The sequence below is a fragment of the Stegostoma tigrinum genome, chromosome 5, assembly GCF_030684315.1.
Source record: "Stegostoma tigrinum isolate sSteTig4 chromosome 5, sSteTig4.hap1, whole genome shotgun sequence".
Classification (NCBI taxonomy): Eukaryota; Metazoa; Chordata; class Chondrichthyes; order Orectolobiformes; family Stegostomatidae; genus Stegostoma; species Stegostoma tigrinum.
The window spans coordinates 117,241,308-117,259,498 of NC_081358.1; the positions used below are offsets into that span (position 1 = coordinate 117,241,308).

Here is an 18,191-nt window from a genome sequence, read left to right on the forward strand (position 1 = left end):
CCTGAACAACTGTAGATAATTCATTACAGCCAGTGATTTCAAGTTTTCTTGGCTTAAAACTGTCTTTTCATTTCTTCCTTTTACAACTTTTCCCCCACTTTCACCAAAATCAACTTTGAAGCCTTCCTCTACCTAACCCCCTGTCAAGCAGAAACTAGCTGTTGTGAATTTTTCCCCAAATCCTTCCCCTGTCCTCCATCCATCTGCACTGTAGCCTCCAAGTTCTTGATCCTTGCCTGGCAGTTCCCTCACTGCCATGAAGTGCTTCTATAACTGCTGCCTCCGCTGCCAATTGCAATTGCTTCCTCTCCGTGTTTGTTCCTGAGGTGACTGGAGGAGCCACTCATCACCATTCACTTCAGTTCTACTCTTGGGGGTAGTTATGCCTGTGAGTGACCCAAAGTGGTTCAAAACCTGCATCTCTCTTGCCTCTGTGAGGTGTTTTGTTTTGGATCATTTCATGGGATATGGACATTGCTGACAAGGCTAGAGTTTGTAGCCGATGCAAAACTGCCCCTCACCTATGTTAGCTTTCATGTCAGCTTCCTGCTCCTCTGATGCTGCCTGGCCTGTTGTGCTCCTCCAGCTTCACGCTGTTATTTCTGACTCAGCATCAGCAGTTCTTACTACCTGAGTGAGGGGCTTGCCAGGCCACTTTGGACAGTAAAGCATACTGCAGTGGGTCTGGAATCACGAGTTGTCCTCCCTCACCCCCATCCCAGGCCCCAAGATGACATTCCACATCAAGCAGAGGTTCACCTGCACATCTGCCAATGTGGTATACTGCATCCACTGTACCCGGTGCGGCTTCCTCTACATTGGGGAAACCAAGCGGAGGCTTGGGGACCGCTTTGCAGAACACCTCCGCTCAGTTCGCAACAAACAACTGCACCTCCCAGTCGCAAACCATTTCCACTCCCCCTCCCATTCTCTTGATGACATGTCCATCATGGGCCTCCTGCACTGCCACAATGATGCCACCCGAAGGTTGCAGGAACAGCAACTCATATTCCGCCTGGGAACCCTGCAGCCATATGGTATCAATGTGGACTTCACCAGTTTCAAAATCTCCCCTTCCCCTACTGCATCCCTAAACCAGCCCAGTTCATCCCCTCCCCCCACTGCACCACACAACCAGCCCAGCTCTTCCCCCCCACCCACTGCATCCCAAAACCAGTCCAACCTGTCTCTGCCTCCCTAACCGGTTCTTCCTCTCACCCATCCCTTCCTCTCACCCCAAGCCGCACCCCCAGCTACCTACTAACCTCATCCCACCTCCTTGACCTGTCTGTCTTCCCTGGACTGACCTATCCCCTCCCTACCTCCCCACCTACACTCTCTCCACCTATCTTCTTTACTCTCCATCTTCGGTCCGCCTCCCCCTCTCTCCCTATTTATTCCAGTTCCCTCCCCCCATCCCCCTCTCTGATGAAGGGTCTAGGCCCGAAACGTCAGCTTTTGTGCTCCTGAGATGCTGCTTGGCCTGCTGTGTTCATCCAGCCTCACATTTTATTATCTGGGTCATGATTGATCTGGTTTTGGTTTCAGTTTCATTGTCCTAATTGATCCCTTCACTCTGTTGTGATGGAGGCTAGAGATCATTGTTGCTAGGCCAACTACGCCATAACAAGAAGTACTTTCTCCAGTTATCAAGATGGCCAATACCTATTAATTTCAGATTTTAAGGAACAATCAACCAGATTTCTTAGTAAACACACTTATTGGTTTATTATCAAAGCAACCTTATTCAAGCAAGATGCTATAATTGGTTAGTTGTCAGTCAGTAATATAGAAGAATATCCCTCTAAATAATCCTAAAAAAACACATGTACTTCGGAAAAAGAGAATAAAGGCTTTCGCTGCATAGACTGGATTTCCAAAAAAAAAACCTTTTGCCAGCAGGATATTCCACAAGGCAAAAACTTAGTGTAAAATGTTTCAGAGCTTGTTACTCTGGTGTCCTGGCATGTATGGTGAAGTCACTAATCATAAACTGTTGCCTGTAAGTTTCGCAGACACAGCCTTGCTCAGGATATACAATCTTAAGATGTTTCTTCAATCACATTTAAAAAGTAGGTTTCATCCTGAACTCACCAAAGAGCTTTCCTTTTCAGAAATGAGACACACGAGTTGGGCTGTCCTAACTCAAAGCACGATTTCCTGCAGTTTAACCAGATGATGGAAGCACCTCTTCAAGCTAGTCCCTAGGAGTTTTATGGTGCAGTGGTAGTGTCACTACCACTAAGCCAGGAGACCTAGGGACCATATCAAAGGTGTTCCAGAGGTGAGTAATAACATCTCTAAACAGGTTAAGGAAAACATCTCCAAGCCAGTCACTGTGCAAAACCAGTCCCAGCAAAGCAAGTAGTTGTCACCATGGAGTCAGAGTTATGTAGCACAGTAACAGACCCTTTGGTCCAACTCATCCATGTCGACCAAATATCTTAAACTGATCTAGTCCCATTTGCCAGCATTTTGTCCATATCTTTCTAATCCCTTCCTATTCAGGTACCCATCAAGATGGCTTTTAAATAATCACCTTGTTCTCACTTAAGATGTGGGTGTCGCTGGCTGGGCCAGTATTTATTAGACATTTCCAGTTGGACTTGAGATGATGGTAAGCTGCCTTTATGAACTGTTGTGGTCTGTTTAGAACAGGTATACCTACAAAATAGTTAAGGTGGGAGCTCCAAAATTTTGACTGAATGACATTGAAAATGTGATATATGTCCAAGTCTGGATCGTGATTGACTTGAAGGGGAACTTGGAAGTGTAATGAACCCATGTATCTGCTGTCCTTGTCCTTCTAGATGGAAGTGATCATGGGTTTGGAAGAAACTATCTAAAGAGCCTTGGAGCTTCTACAGTGCATCTTATAGATAGTACACAATACTGCACCTATGCACATGCTGGAGGGACTGATTATTTGTGTATAAGGTGCCAATCAAGCAGGCTGTTTTGTCCTGGATGGTGTCAAGCTTGAGTTTTGCTGGAGCTGCACCCATCCAGACCATATTGAGAGTATAGCTGTAGGGAGTATTCCATAACACTCCAAACTTGTGCCTTGTAGATGGTGGACAGGCTTCGGGGAGTCAGGAGGGGAGTTACTTGCAAACATTCCAAACCTCTGACTTGCTCTTGTACCAACTGTTTTAATGTGGCAAGTCCAATTCAGTTTCAAGTCAATGGTAACCCCCAGCATGTTGATAGTGGAGGATTCAGTGGTGGTGATGCCATTGAATATCAAGGGAATGATAGTTAGATTAGCACTGAGTCCAGAATGTTACTTGTCAGACTGTGCCTGGATATTGTCCAGATCTTGCTGTATTTGAACATGAACTTCTTCAGTGTCGGAGGAGTTGCAAATGGTGCTGTCATCATTGAACATCCCCACTTCTGACTTACAATGGAGGGAAGGTCATTACTGAAGTAGCTACAGATGGTTGAGCTTAGCCATGCTTCGTCGGAGGCTCACTGATGATGTTACCTAGAATGGTGACGAAACGTCTGAAAACTAACCTTCCAGCTCAGCGAGCAAACTCACATCCAGATTCCATAGGGGTTCTCAAATGACTCAGTCAATCACAGGCTTGATGCCAAGGACAGTTACCCTCAGATCTAGAATGCAGCTGTTTTTTACCTCCTTGTTTGAATCAAGGTGATCTGCAGGAAGGCTTGATTTAAAAACAAATTCCAGAGTCCACAACAAACTTTCAATGACTGCTTTTGAAAACAATTCCAGATATCCCCATAGAACTAGAAGTCAATGTTTCACAATCCTTCAAAACTTGGAAGTCCTACCAGCAATTTAAATATAAAGTTTCTTTGCAACACTAACAGCCTTGAATACATTCAATGACCCAGCCCCTCAGGGAAGAGAATTTCAAAAAGGAATGACCCTGGCAGAAAAAGACCCCAAACCAACAGTAAACAGGGCTAACATGATATACAGAATCCCATGTAGCAAGTGCAATTCTCCAATGTAATGAATAAAGGGGAGGAAACTGACGACCAGGATACACAGAACCAACTGGCAGTAAAAAGACACAACCAATATTCACTTATTTTGATAAACTGATAGCCCTCATTGTGAGAGACTGGGACAAACGACATGTAAGGGAGGCCTGGTTCTCAACACAGGACTCCATTAACAAACACAAAAATAGACCTTGTCCGCAGACCACTGCTGAAAAACATAACTGGAAGTGACAAGGCCCACCACACCGGAGATCATATAAATTCAGAACACAGCAAAACACCAATGCTTCGATTACAGGTTGCACTGATGGTGTTGCCTAGAATGCTAACGAAACGTCTGCACACCACAGAACAGCCACATCCTAGCAGAAAATAAATTCTCATTTCATTCTTTAACTTTTAAATGGCGTCTGTTTTAGACATCACCACAAGAGGAAGCATTCTCTCAGCATTCATTGTTTCAAGACTCCTTACTGTTATGTTTCATTAGATTATCCCAAATACTCCTAAACCCTAATGGGTATATAACTGTTGCGGGATCTACATGTATGATTAACTGCACTTCACACACTTTCTAACATCCTTGGATACACCATTCTTTGCATAACTCATGAACCCTCATATTTGGAACCGTAATGTCACATTTTGCAGTGCTAATAATACTTTGCATTATTTAAAGTTTGTGATCATTGTAAAATAATGCATTACCCAGAATTCTTTAGCGGTCATGTATCCTTCCTGGAATGGGGTCCGATTTCAAGGTCCTGCACATACTTCTGTCAATTTCCTGAAAGGCTGGGGATTGTTTAGAAATTAACTTGTAACCGTTGAGTGCAAGTTTGATGGCAGTAGCCTAATAACTGATTAATTATCCCTTTATTTATTTGCACAAGCTTAATAAAGGGAGTGAGATGGAATACAACATATAGTAACTGACAAAAAATCAAAACAACCTCGTGTCAACACTACACCGAGATTAGAAAACTTCTGAAATTACTAAGAAATCTTTGGAACAATTATTAGCAGAATACTGATAAATCAAAAGCTGAAATCTGAATTAACAATGTGAAATTCTGGAGAAAGTCAGCAGTTCTGGCAACTTTTAAGGCAAGAGGAAAAACAAGAGCTCATGTGGAGTTAAAGCTTCCTCTTCAGAACAGAACATAGCGTCCCCCTGTAGTATGTACCTGTAATCAATAAATAGTTATTACTATTAACGTTAAGATAGAGGTTTTTGAAAACTTTATTTGTTGTCATACTGCCCTTTGAAGTTTCATTTCAAAATCATTCAATGACTGGGTATACCATGTATTTGATTAATGAGCATTTCAGTAGTAGAAATCACAGCCTATCCTCCCAAATGAAGATCACATACTAGCCCAAGTAGCAAAATTCAATATTTTACCTTTTATTTATGTATTCCATTTGACATTTGAAAATAAACAATATTTACACAAACTAATTACATTCAAGTCTTCAATTGCTTACAGCCCCGAATAAAGAAGCCACAGGGTATGGAAAATTGTATACATTAATTCTCAGCCATGAGCTCCTGCTAGCTCAGCAGACAATCCCTTGCATCTTCAAATGTGCGGCAAAATTGTTGAATAAATAAAAGTCCCATTCAAATGAAACCAGATGCTGTGTGCACAGTCAGAGACTTGCATATCAGGCGCTAAAGTGAAGCAGCAATTTTTGTTAAAATACACTTACAACCTTAAAACAAAGTGGCATTTTTGTTTCACGTTCATTTCCACAGAACAAATTGGCCAAGAGGAAATTAATTACTGTTAAAGCCACACTGAATGCGGAGAGCTGAGCTGGTAACCATGAGTTTTAAAATTCTTTAACCAACAAGTCTGAATACAATCGAGGAGGCACAATTTTTCTGTTGTAGGCTCGCAATTTCTTAAAATTACAAAAGGAAAATAATTATTTTGCCTCATTTAGCATGCCAGCCCTCCAGCGACTCCTCTTGCAATCTGCTCCTCTTCTCATACTTTCTTTCATTTTCACGATCTTTGTTCCAGTCTTTGAGACCCTCTGGGAGGGACGTGTCTTCCTCAAGGCTTCCTGTTCCTTCCACAAACTCCTCATACGTTGACTTCTCTGCAAAGGGTCGAGGTCCCAACAGTTCAATCATGTCTGCCTTGTCTAATACCTCTTTTTCCAACAATCGCTGAGCAATCTAAAATTTGCAAGAAAACAAAATAAACCTGATTTTTTTTATGGTTATCAGAGTCATACAGTCATACAACATGCAAACAGACTGTTTGCTCCAAGTCGATCATGTTCCCAAACTCAAATAGTCCCATTTCCCTGCATTTGGCCCATATCATTCTGAACCTTTCTTATGCATGTACCTGTCCAAAAGTCTTTTAAATGATGTAACTGTACCTGCATCTACCACATCCTCTGGTAGTTCATTCCATGTATGCACCATCCTCTGAGTGAAAACATTGCCCCTCAGGTCCCTTTTAAGTCTTTCTTCTCTCAACCTAAACCTAGGCTCTATAGTTTTGAATTCCCACACACTAGGGAAAAGACCCTTGCTTAGGGGTGGCACTGTGGCTCAGTGGCTAGCACTGCAGCCTCACGGTGACAGGGGCCCGGGTTCAATTCCAGTCTCGGTAACTGTGTGTGGAGTTTGCACATTCTACCCCTGTCTGCGTGGGTTTCCTCCGCCTGCTCCAGTTTCCTCCCACATTCCAAAGATGTGCAGGCGAGGTGAATAAGACCATAAGACAAAGGAGTGGAAGTAAGGCCATTCGGCCCATCGAGTCCACTCCACCATTTAAATCATGGCTGATGGGCATTTCAACTCCATTTCCCTGCACTCTCCCCGTAGCCCTTGATTCCTTCTGAGATCAAGAATTTGTCGATCTCTGCCTTGAAGGCACCTAACGTCCCCGGCCTCCACTGCACTCCGTGGCAATGAATTCCACAAGCCCACCACTCTCTGGCTGAAGAAATGTCTCCTCATTTCCGTTTTAAATTTACCCCCTCTAATTCTAAGGCTATGCCCACGGGTCCTAGTCTCCCTGCCTAACGGAAATAACTTCCCAGCGTCCACCCTTTCTAAGCCATACATTATCTTGTAAGTTTCTATTAGATCTCCCCTCAACCTTCTAAACTCTAATGAATACAATCCCAGGATCCTAAGCCGTTCATCATACGTTAAACCTACCATTCCAGGGATCATCCATGTGAATCTCCGCTGAACACGCTCCAGTGCCAGTATGTCCTTCCTGAGGTGTGCGGCCCAAAATTGGACACAGTATTCTAAATGGGGCCTAACTAGAGCTTTATAAAGCCTCAGAAACACATCACTGCTTTTATATTCCAACCCTCGAGATAAACGACAACATTACGTTCGCTTTCTTAATCAAAGACTCTACCTGCAAGTTAACTTTTAGAGAATCCTGGACCAACACTCCCAGGTCCCTTTGTACTTCTGCTTTATGAATTTTCTCACCATTTAGAAAATGGTCCATGCCTGTATTCTTTTTTCCAAAGTGCAAAACCTCGCATTTACTCATGGCCATGCTAAATTGCCTGTAGTGTTCAGGGGTGTGCAGGTTATAAGGGGATGGATCTGGGTGGTATGGTCCAAGGGGCGGTGTGGACTTGTTGGGCCGAAGGGTCTGTTCCCACACTGTAGGGAATCCAATCTAATCTATTCTCTTTATCGCTGCCCCTTGATATTATAAACTTCTACAAAGGTCATCCTCTCAACCTCCGACACTCCATGGAAAAAAGTCCCTGCCTATCCAGTCTTTCCTTCTAACTCAAACCCTCCAATCTAGTTAACATCCTTGTCAATCTTTTCTCCACCCTTCCCAATTTAATAATATCCTTCCTATAGCAGGGCAACCACAACTATAGACATTGCTCCAAAAGTGGCCTCACCAATGTACAGACACATCATGACTCCCCAGCTTTTAAACTCGATGCTCTGACCAATGAAGGCACATGTACCAAATGCTTTCTTCACCACCCTGTCAACTCGTGATGCCACTTTCAAGCAATTATGTACCTGCATCCCTAGGACTCTGTTTAACAACATTCCCCAGGGCCCTACCATTAGCCATCTAAGTCCTCCCCTGGTTTGTCTCACATTGGTCTCCTCTACACTGGGGAAATGAAACATAGACTTGGCAACCGCTTCGCAGAACATCTATGCTCTGCTTGCAAAAAAGACCCTGAACTACATATTGCCTGCCACTTCAATGCACCATCTTGCTCCCTGGCCAACATCTCTGTCTCTGGCTTGCTGCAGTGTTCCAGTGAAGCCCAGCATAAGCTGGAGGAACAACACCTCATTTTCCGCTTGGGGACCCTACAGCCCTCCGGACTCAATATTGAGTTCAATCGTTTTAGGGCCTAAACTCCCCCATGTCCCAGCCATCCACCTCACAAGCCAGGCCTTGTTACCACATAGCCTGCCACTACACCACCCCCGCCCCATTGTTAGTCACGAACAGTCCCCATTAAGTATTCACCCTCCCAGCCTAATCCTTAGCAACTCCTTTGTCTGTCCAACTGTCTTTCTCTCTGTTTGGGCTCTATCCTATTGTTTACTCCCTACCCCACCCACCTCCCTATTTTCTGCGTATAAACTGATGTTTTCCCAGCCACCATCAGTTCTGAGGAAGGGTCACCGGACCCAAAACATAAACTCTGTTTTCTCCTCCACAGATGCCGTCAGACCGGCTGAGCTTTTCCAGCAACTTTGTTTTTGTTCCTGAATAAAAGGTAAGGTTTAGAATCAAGTTGCCACAACCTAAACCATTAAGAAATTAGCTACATTATGCAATTTTCATGATTACATAAAGTCTTAAGAGCAGGAAATCTTATTTCTGAAACAATGAAGCTGAGAAGAACCTCTAGCAGTACACAATCATCAGTAATAAGTTTCCCTTTCTCTCCTGCTTGATAAAAGGAATGTTTAATGATACAGTTCAGATCCACAGGTGCCAGCAGCCTATGTTAAGAGTTTCAAGACAGCAATCTTTGTATGTTAGCTCAATTGTAGAGACTGCAGGAAGCCATGTGAATGGCTTTTTTTAAAAAAACCAGATGTAAATAGATTATGCAGACATTTGGCCTATTGGCAACTAATAAAAGGTGATTGCTGATTTCTCTCATTTCCTAAGGAATTTAAGGTTACTACTGTCATCAGGTTACTAGATAGCTCGCTCAGCACAGACCAGGGATTCTAACTTTGACATTCCTATGCTCAGTATCATACAATACAGCGAGCCCTATCATCTCTAAACAAAAATTTTCAGGTATAAATAGAAAACGTATATACTTATGTATTCATAGAACATTGAACATTACAGCACAGTACAGGCCCTTCGGCCCTCAATGTTGTGCCAACCTGTCACACCAATCTGACGCCCATCTAACCTACACTATTCCATGTATGTCCAAATGCTTGTCCAAAGAAGACACCAAACGGTATGGGCTTATTTATGGACATTATAGATGCTCACATGATAATCTATTGAGGGTTAAAAAATAAGTCTACCAGCTTAATGGCATGATCCAAAATTGCCTTTTTAGAGAATAGGTAACTTCTAAAAGTAAATTAGCAATGTGACCTTGTGACAGCTTTGTTACAGTTTCAAAGTTTCACAATATAAGCTACTTCACTGTCTGTGAGGAGCGCTGTCCTTTCTGCGTAAGAAACATTCATTCAGTTTTAACAACTTTGTGTGAAGACCCATGGACGAATTACAAGTCATGCTTTTCCTGGGTGGCTGCCCAGACAAATCTGACAGAAACCTGAAGAAATTTGCACACATCCATATAGTGGAGCCAAGCCAATTTTCCTTCCATTTAAGAGAAGTGAATTTGTGGCTTAAGATGGCAGGCATAACAACTTAGCCAGTTCCCACTGTAGCAAAAGATTTTTTGCAATTATTAATACAAGGTAGCTTTAAAGTTTATATCAAATTTTCCAACCTTCTCAACTTCCGCTCTTTTCTCTGTTAGAAGCGACAGAGTCCTCTCATACGCAGAACTGATGACTAATCGCACTTCTTCATCTATCAGTCGGGCAGTAGCCTCACTATATGGCTTTTCTAAAGTCATCTCGCCTTGTCGTGGAAAATCAAAGGAAACCTGGCCTACTTTTTCATTCATACCAAACTGGACAATCTAGGAAAACATCATGAAAATTAAACAGGAGTTTATCACATAGCAACATTGCTCGTGAAACTGCAAAGCCCAAGAACATAGTACACACTCTATGATCCCATTAAAGGCCAATTTCATTGCAAACCAAGTCAACAAAAATCCTTTTTCTCCAGGATTCTGTGTTAACAAAGAGTAATTTTGACTTGGATGTTCCACAAATTTAAAAAAAAGCAAAGACTCCTCTTGCACTGCAAAATTCCAACTTTTCATGAACAGACTTTCTTTAAGGTGTTTTAACACATGCAAAGAAATAGAAAATCACCAAAGTACTATGGCATGAAACACAGATCTTTGTTCAATAATGGATTGAAGGAAATTGAAACCATGGGGATCTAACAAAATTAGTTAAAATCAAAAAGCAGTGAACAAGTGGAGTTAGAGTGAGGAAGGTTGGGGATCAGGTGATCTAACCTATCGGTGCACCATGCAGGGAGCAAAGGAGACAAGAATCCATCTTTCATTATTTGTTATATTCTTAGATGAAGCCTACTGCAGAGGAAATTAAGTTACAGATCTCAGGATCAGTAGCCTAAGACAAAAAAAAACTTTTTTCATGTAACAAGGGGCAATGTATACATGATAGTGAAAAGCAGCAAAATCACAGAAGTGAGGGGGGCTGGAAAGTGATGATCTGTACTGACCTACAAATGCTTCCAGGCCATTTCAAATGGGTGAAATTATAATAGGTAGAAACATTAGTTTACCCCTTGATTACTCTAGCAAGGCCTTTGACAAAGTCCTGCAGAGTAGTCTGGTTAGTAAGGTTTGATCACATGGGATCCAGGGAGAGCTAGCTAATTGAGTACAAAATTGGCTTGATGGTAGAAGACAGAGGGTGATGGTCATTATTTGGACTGGGGTGTTATGACCAAAGGTGTACTACAAGAATTGGTTCTGAGTCCATTCCTGTTTGTTATTTTTATCAATGATTTGGATAAGAATATAGGATGTATGGTTAAGTAAGTTTGTGGATGCCACCAAAATTGGCGACGTAGTAGACAGTGAAGAAGGTTATCTAGGAGTACAATGGGATCTTGATCGGATGGGCCAATGGGTCGAAGAGTGGCAGATGAGTTTAATTTACATAAATGGGAGGTGTTGCATTTTAGTATGGCAAACTAGTGTAGAATTTACACAGTTAATGGGAAGGATCAGGGGAGTGCTGTTAAACAGAGGGACCTGGGTGTAGTTCATTGTTCCTTGAAAGTGGTGTCGCAGGTAGACAGGGTGGTGTGTTTTTTTTTATGCATTTGGCATCCTTTCCTTCACTGGTCAGTCACTGAGTATAGGAAGTGGGAAGTCATGTTGCAGCTGTACAAGACTGCATACAATTCTGGACTCTCTGCTATAGGAAGAATGTTGTTGAAATACGAAGGGTACAGAAAAGATTTACAAGGATGTTGCCAGGACTGGAGGGTTTGAATTATAAGGATTGGCTGGATAGGCTGGAACATTTTTCCCTGGAGCAAAGGCTGACGGATGATCTTATAAAGGTTTATAAAATCATGAGGGGCGTAGATAAAGTTAATAGCCAAGGTCTTTTTCCAAGGATTGGGGAGTCCAAAACTAGGGCGCATAGTTTTAAAGTGAGAGAGGAAAGATTTAAAAGGGATCTGAGGGGCAACATTTTCAGAGGGTGGTGTGTGTATGAAGCTGCCAGAGGAGTGGTAAAGGTGAGTACAATTACAACATTTAAAAGACATTTGGACTGGAACTTGAATAGGAAAAGTTTAAAGAGAAATAGGCTAAATGCAGACAAATGGAATTAGTTCAGTTTAGGATACGTGAATGGCATGGACGGGTTGGACCAAGGTTTCTGTGCTATGACACTATACCATCAAGACTGTACCAACGTATTTATATAAAATTACCGTGACCTCAGCATCTTGGCTTTTAATTCAGTTAATATATGAAAAGGGATGAAATCCATGTAAGCAACAGAATAAGACTATGCCAGATTGTGTACATTATGTGCAGAGAAGCATCTGTAAGGGGCAGGGTGTCACCATTCAGGAGTTAAGGCTGCAATCTGAAGACAACACGGTTCAGTTCCTGTCATTCAAAGTTGTTAACGTGAGGAGGACAAGATATCATTCCTTCATGGTTCCTTGGTACATGCTGTCAAATTTGGAATTTAAGTTATACTGCAGTTTGTCCATCCTCCCAACTTGAGATGGATTGATATCAATTTTAACAATGCTCACACTGTTTAGCCAAACACTAGGCTGAAAACTTGCAGAAGACAGTCAAACTGAAACAAGTAAGAATACCCTCAAGATATTCTATATATACATTTTTTGCATTCATGTGATTTGCAGTTAATTAGGAATTAACACTGCAGAAATAATGTTGAGGAGTAAACTGAAATGGAAAAATAGAAACACACCACACTTTATCAAATTCGTTAGACTAACAACATACCTGAGCATAAGCACTCTGGGTAACCTTTCTTAAATCATCCTGTGCTCCTGTTGTTATTCTACCAAAAAAGATTTGTTCTGCAACTCGTCCACCTAATGTCATGCACATTCGATCATGAAGTTGTTCCTTACTATACAAATATTGCTCTTTGGGTAAATACTGAGCATAACCAAGCCCTTTCCCACGAGGTATGATGGACACCTAAAAATACAAAGTAAGAATTTCTTAGAACTTAACGTAGAAGTTTGGTATTCCATTCCCTGCAAAACTCTTCCATTCTCCACAGCAGTTTGGGATGCCCTTATGATGTAAAAGGCACAATCTTAATGTAAAACTTTTAATGTTGTTGAATTAAGGCGCTAATGAGGTAAGGAGCAGATTAGACCCAGACGAACCCAAACTGAGCATTAGTGAACAGTTTATTGCTAACCAAGCACTGGTGATGGAAAGTGGGGTGGTAACTAGCCTTGTTGGATTTGCCTTGCTTTGTGTACAGGATATACCTACTTGTGGCATTCATGAGGCACTATGAGCTAACAGCAGCAGTAGCAGAACTTGGGGAGTATAAAGGTGCCCTTTGCTTTCAACATGACTGCATCAGGGGTGGTTGACACCTCTCTGATAATTAAAACCAAAACACCCAAAGAAGTTTGCTTCACCTTGTAATCTGTTAAAGGAAGTGTGAAAAGTAGTATAATCTGCCTCTCACCCGCAAACGGTTATAAAGGCGTGGTTAAATGATACTCACTTTATAAGCAACAAGTAACAATTTATCTATCTAACTCTAACAGTGAACAAATTAACAGAACTCCTAACAAAGTGAACAATTCCTTCCTTTAACTACTAACTATTCTCAAATAAAACAAAATTCTAATGAAATGCTGCTTCAGTAAACACCCCACTTATGTAAACCAAAGTAATAAGAAAAGTAAATTAAAACTTAGTCTCTCAAAAATTACAGCCAGGTTAAGTCTTCCAGAATGGTCTTTGTCTATTCTGCTGTTCTCCAGTCATAACATCTTCCTCTGTCAAATTCTTGTATCAGGAACAATAGGTAGGAGTGCTGTTGAGTGGTAGTACTACTAAGAATGCTAGTATAAATTAATTGGCTAAATTCAAAAACTTGTTGTCTTGGTAAAAATGCTGCTTTGCTTGCTAACTGTATAGCCATTCTGATACAATGCTTCAATTTCAAGAACACTGCATCTGCTGCTGCCTGCAGACAAAAAAATTCACCTATTAAAGGGACCACGCACTCTTTCCCCGCTATACTTAAAGAATTTCTAATGTCCTGCCTTCCAATCCACAAATACTATACCAACTTTGCAACAGTTGTCCACATTGGCCTACCAACTAATCAGCAACCTTTCATCCTGGAACAAAGTGGTGTGATCGCTTGAAACTTGGTATTCACTACTCCTGTATATATCCCAATTAGAGCACAAGACAAAACCATTCAGCAACATTTTGGTATTTTCATCAATACGCAAGTTTTGTACTATTGAGTATTCTGCAATTGTAAATTTGTACTGTTAAGGTGTCTTGAACAAAGAAGGGCATTCCAATATTTTCTTCTTATCCAGCATCACGTTCTAAAATCTTACATTTGCTCTGTTTCTTAAACCATTGTTGTATTTCCTCCTTTGTCTCCTCTTATGCTGCTAGCCTCAATTTTCTCAGTCACTACCAAATGTTCTGGTTTTTCTCTCCTAAATGTGTCCACGAAATTTTATTGTCTCTTGGTGATCATTTGAAAAAGTTCTCCATATATTACTACATTATTCATTGCCCGAAAGGGAATATTCAGTAAAACAAGTTAGCACTGAATATTTTAGGCCTTCTATTGTAGATATTCTGAAACAAAGGTGCACAGCAGAAATCTCTCAGCAATCTGATAAAAGTGATTTAGCACTGCAATATTTGCTATGATTTATCTCACCTTCAGTAAAGGGTCGGCATGCTCCAGGAACCAACCAGCTACTGCATGGCCTGCCTCATGATACGCTACAGTTTTTTTCTCATCAGGCTGTAGAATCTGGGTTTTCTTTTCCAGCCCTATATTGGAGGATTAGGAGAAAATATTACGAAGTATAAACATTCACAAAAAACAAATCATTTCTTTAGTGAACATTTTAGGCAGAGGGAACATTCATCTCTGAATAAGAATTATGGAGAACCGCTTCTTTTGCAACACAACGCTGAAGACACAACCAAATCAATGAAGTATTTAATAACTTATGACTTACACAAAGTGAATTCAAGTCAGGATTAAGTGAGTTTGCCGTTCAGATATACACACAACATATAAAGCAAATAATAGCATTCTTCTGGGTTACTGCTTCACCACTGGGACTTTCAGCCAGTAGGGTTGTGGCCATACAACCTCACTACCTTATGCTTGTACCAGAAGCCTTTCTGATATGGTGGATTCTGCACTATAATTTCAACCCTCTTCATTATTTTATCTCTTGTCAAGTGGAAGTTCTAGCTAAGGTCTAAGGTTATTTGTTGATATTATTGGCAGATAACAGCCTATACTCAATTTAACAAAGGATGCTGTTCACCTGGGTTGAAAAGGAAGACTTGCATTTATAAATCCATGGGCACTGGAAAAAGTAGATTCCAGACAATTATGTCATTTTGAAGTGCAGTCATTGAAATAAGTTAGGAAACACAGCAGCCAATCTGCACTCAGCAACATCTCGCAAGTATGTGGCAATAATCAAAATATGTTTTTTATAATTATTTCAGAGATAAATATTGGCCAGAGTACCCTGCTCTTCTTCGAAATATTGACAGGGGATCAGTTTGCTTTTCCAGTTTTGTCTATTTCAATCTGTCTGACAACCTACTACTTCTAGACTTATTCACAAAGTTCTCCACGTTTCTTGCTTGTCTTTTTTTAAAAATGACATTTTGAACATTGGGTCAAAGCAGGCTTTACCAGAAGTAATGTATTTTATGCAAATAACCAGCTAGCCATTGGGGATATAATTGCTCAGTGTTCACTATCTGGACCATTTTTTCTGTCTAGCATCACTGGCTAAGCCAGCATTTATCATCCATCCCTAATTACCCAGAGGGTATTTAGGAGTCACTGACATTGCTGTGGACCTGGACTCATGTATGCCAGACCAGGTAAGGATGGTAGTTTCCTTCCCTAACACACAGTGAAACGGCTGGATTTTTGACAATTGACAATGCCAAGATTCAAATCCAAATCCCCAGAAATTTATGTGGTCTCTAGATTAATAGTCTAGTGGGAGTACCATTAGGCCATCACCTCTGCTTAAATCTGTTTATTCTTAAAATCTCCAAAGAGGGGAGGGGGTGACAAAAACAGGCTCATGCAGGGAGAAAATGCATAAGACCATGAGACATAGGAGTGGAAGTAAGGCCATTCGGCCCATCAAGTCCACTCCGCCATTTAAATCATGGCCGATGGGCATTTCAACATCACTTCCCTGCACTCTCCCCATAGCCCTTGATTCCTTTTGAGATCAAGAATTTGTCAATCTCTGCCTTGAAGGCATCCAACGTCCCGGCCTCCACTGCACTCTGCGGCAATGAATTCCACAAGCCCACCACTCTCTGGCTGAAGAAATGTCGTCTCATTTCAGTTTTAAATTTACTCCCTCTAATTTTAAGGCTGTGCCCACGGGTCCTAGTCTCCCTGCCTAATGGAAACAACTTCCTAGCGTCCACCCCTTCTAAACCATACAGTTTGCTGCTTTTAGCAGTCTTCAAACACTGAGGGTGTAGGAGTATAATGGCCTCAGATAGATGTCTGGCAACAATTAAAGCAGCTTCATTTAAAAGTCAGTGAGAAGGAAACTCCAGAAGTAGAAGGGTATGGAGGTTTCAGAGAGGAAGCTCATGCTATGGGGTTGTTGAAGATAAGAGCTTAGGGAACCTGCGTGAAACCATAAATGAGCTGAGTCAGTAGTTTGTTTTAAGGGTCTTGAGGAGAAACAATAACAAGAAAAAAAATCAAGTGAACTCACAGCTATCTACCAAAAGGAAATCAATGACAGCCATGCCAGCTGTGCTAGAAGCTTTAGTGTGGAGGAAGGTGTCACTCTTCAGTGAGGCTGACTGTTAGAAAGGCTATTGCTGGGATAAAATAAATTAATCTTTTTGATAGCTGGAATGATATTGTTCCAATAGTTCTTGAATAATGCAACATAGTTTGTGACTTTCTTTGTGTAATTCTTTTTATGTTGTTTTGTTACAAGTACATCAGCAGCCTTTATGAGTATGTTCATTGGCTGACCTTCATGGTAAACAAAAAGGAAAAATAAAACTTATGGTCTATAAGCTAGCTTTCACTTTGGAATCTTTGTCTACCATCAACTGGGAACATTGCCTATTTTCTACGAGATGCGCAGCAGCACACTGGGTGGCCAATGCCTTGAATATTTTCCTTACAGAGTTCAAGGAGGTAACTTGTGTTATTAGAATGAGAACTTGGCCCACACTTCAATGCACACGTGACCAGTTCTCTGCACAATTTATTGAAATATCAATAATGTGGCTGCAGATATTATTTATCTATGAATTCATTGTTTCAATATTGATACCTTAAATGTTACTGATAATATATCAATATTCAGACCACTGAAATTCTTACCTCCAATTACACGCTCAATAGCCTGTTCAAAGTGATTCTGTATAATGGCCTCAGATAGATGTCTGGCAGCAATTAAAGCAGCTTCATTGCATACATTGGCAATGTCAGCTCCTGAAGGAAAACAAACCAGCAAGCACAGAAAAGTAATTCACTTCCAGCATGACATTCCAAAAGCAAAAGTCTTCACTGGCAGAAAGTAACATTTCACTGAGAAGTAAACCAACATTTTCAGACATGTGTTTCACCATTGACAGATCCAGAGAGACCACACTCAGTCCTCATTATCTGGTGATTCATGACCTGTGGATCCATATACTTGCAAGATCAGACCCAAAACCCTTTTCTGACACATCCGGCTAGATTGCATGATCCATAAGAGTTACAAAACAGCAGTATCCAGGGTTTTTTTTGTTAACTGCAGGAAGGCTGTGCTCCTATGCCCCACAGACAATGAGGATTTGGTGTATTGCCTCTGGTGTGCGCATCTAGAACAAGGGGGTACAATCTTAAAATTAGATCTGAACTATTCAGAAGTGAAATCAGGAACCAATTTGGCAGTTAAATTAATAATGAAAATCTGGAATTCGCTTCCCCAAAACGGTGTGCAACTGGCTCAAGTGAAACATCTTAGAGACCGAGCCCCAACAGTAGTCATCTACTTCATACCCTCCCCAACTGCCACAGCATTTATATAACTAGTCTAGTTAAGATTGTACTCAATTCCCAGGATGTTGATGGGGTTTGGCAATGGTAATGCCATTCAATGTCAAGGGTTAGACTCTCCCTTGTTGGAAATGGTCATTGCCCAGGTCTTGCAACATTTATCTGGCCAAGCATTACTGTTGCACAGGTCTTGTTGCAGGCAGACAAGAGCTAGGCCATTACCTGAGAAATTGCAAATAAAGCCAAACACAGCAGAATCATCAGCTCACTCTGCATTAGGTTTTAATGAAGTAAC

At 41.3% G+C, this 18,191-nt stretch overlaps 1 protein-coding gene across 3 annotated transcripts in view; it reads right to left on the minus strand.

Moving 5' to 3' along the window:
* Positions 1-5,370: 5,370 nt before the first annotated feature.
* afg3l2 (AFG3-like AAA ATPase 2) overlaps positions 5,371-18,191 on the minus strand; it is a 54,532-nt gene continuing 41,711 nt past the window's right edge. For all 3 annotated transcript variants that reach the window (XM_048529573.2, XM_048529574.2, XM_048529572.2), the window contains 5 exons: positions 17,234-17,344; positions 14,543-14,658; positions 12,604-12,804; positions 9,949-10,143; positions 5,371-6,166 (listed from right to left, as the gene is read on the minus strand). In XM_048529573.2, coding sequence (XP_048385530.1) covers positions 5,921-6,166; positions 9,949-10,143; positions 12,604-12,804; positions 14,543-14,658; positions 17,234-17,344 — 869 coding nt within the window. In that variant the 3' untranslated portion in view covers positions 5,371-5,920. The remainder of the gene's footprint in view (positions 6,167-9,948; positions 10,144-12,603; positions 12,805-14,542; positions 14,659-17,233; positions 17,345-18,191) is intronic.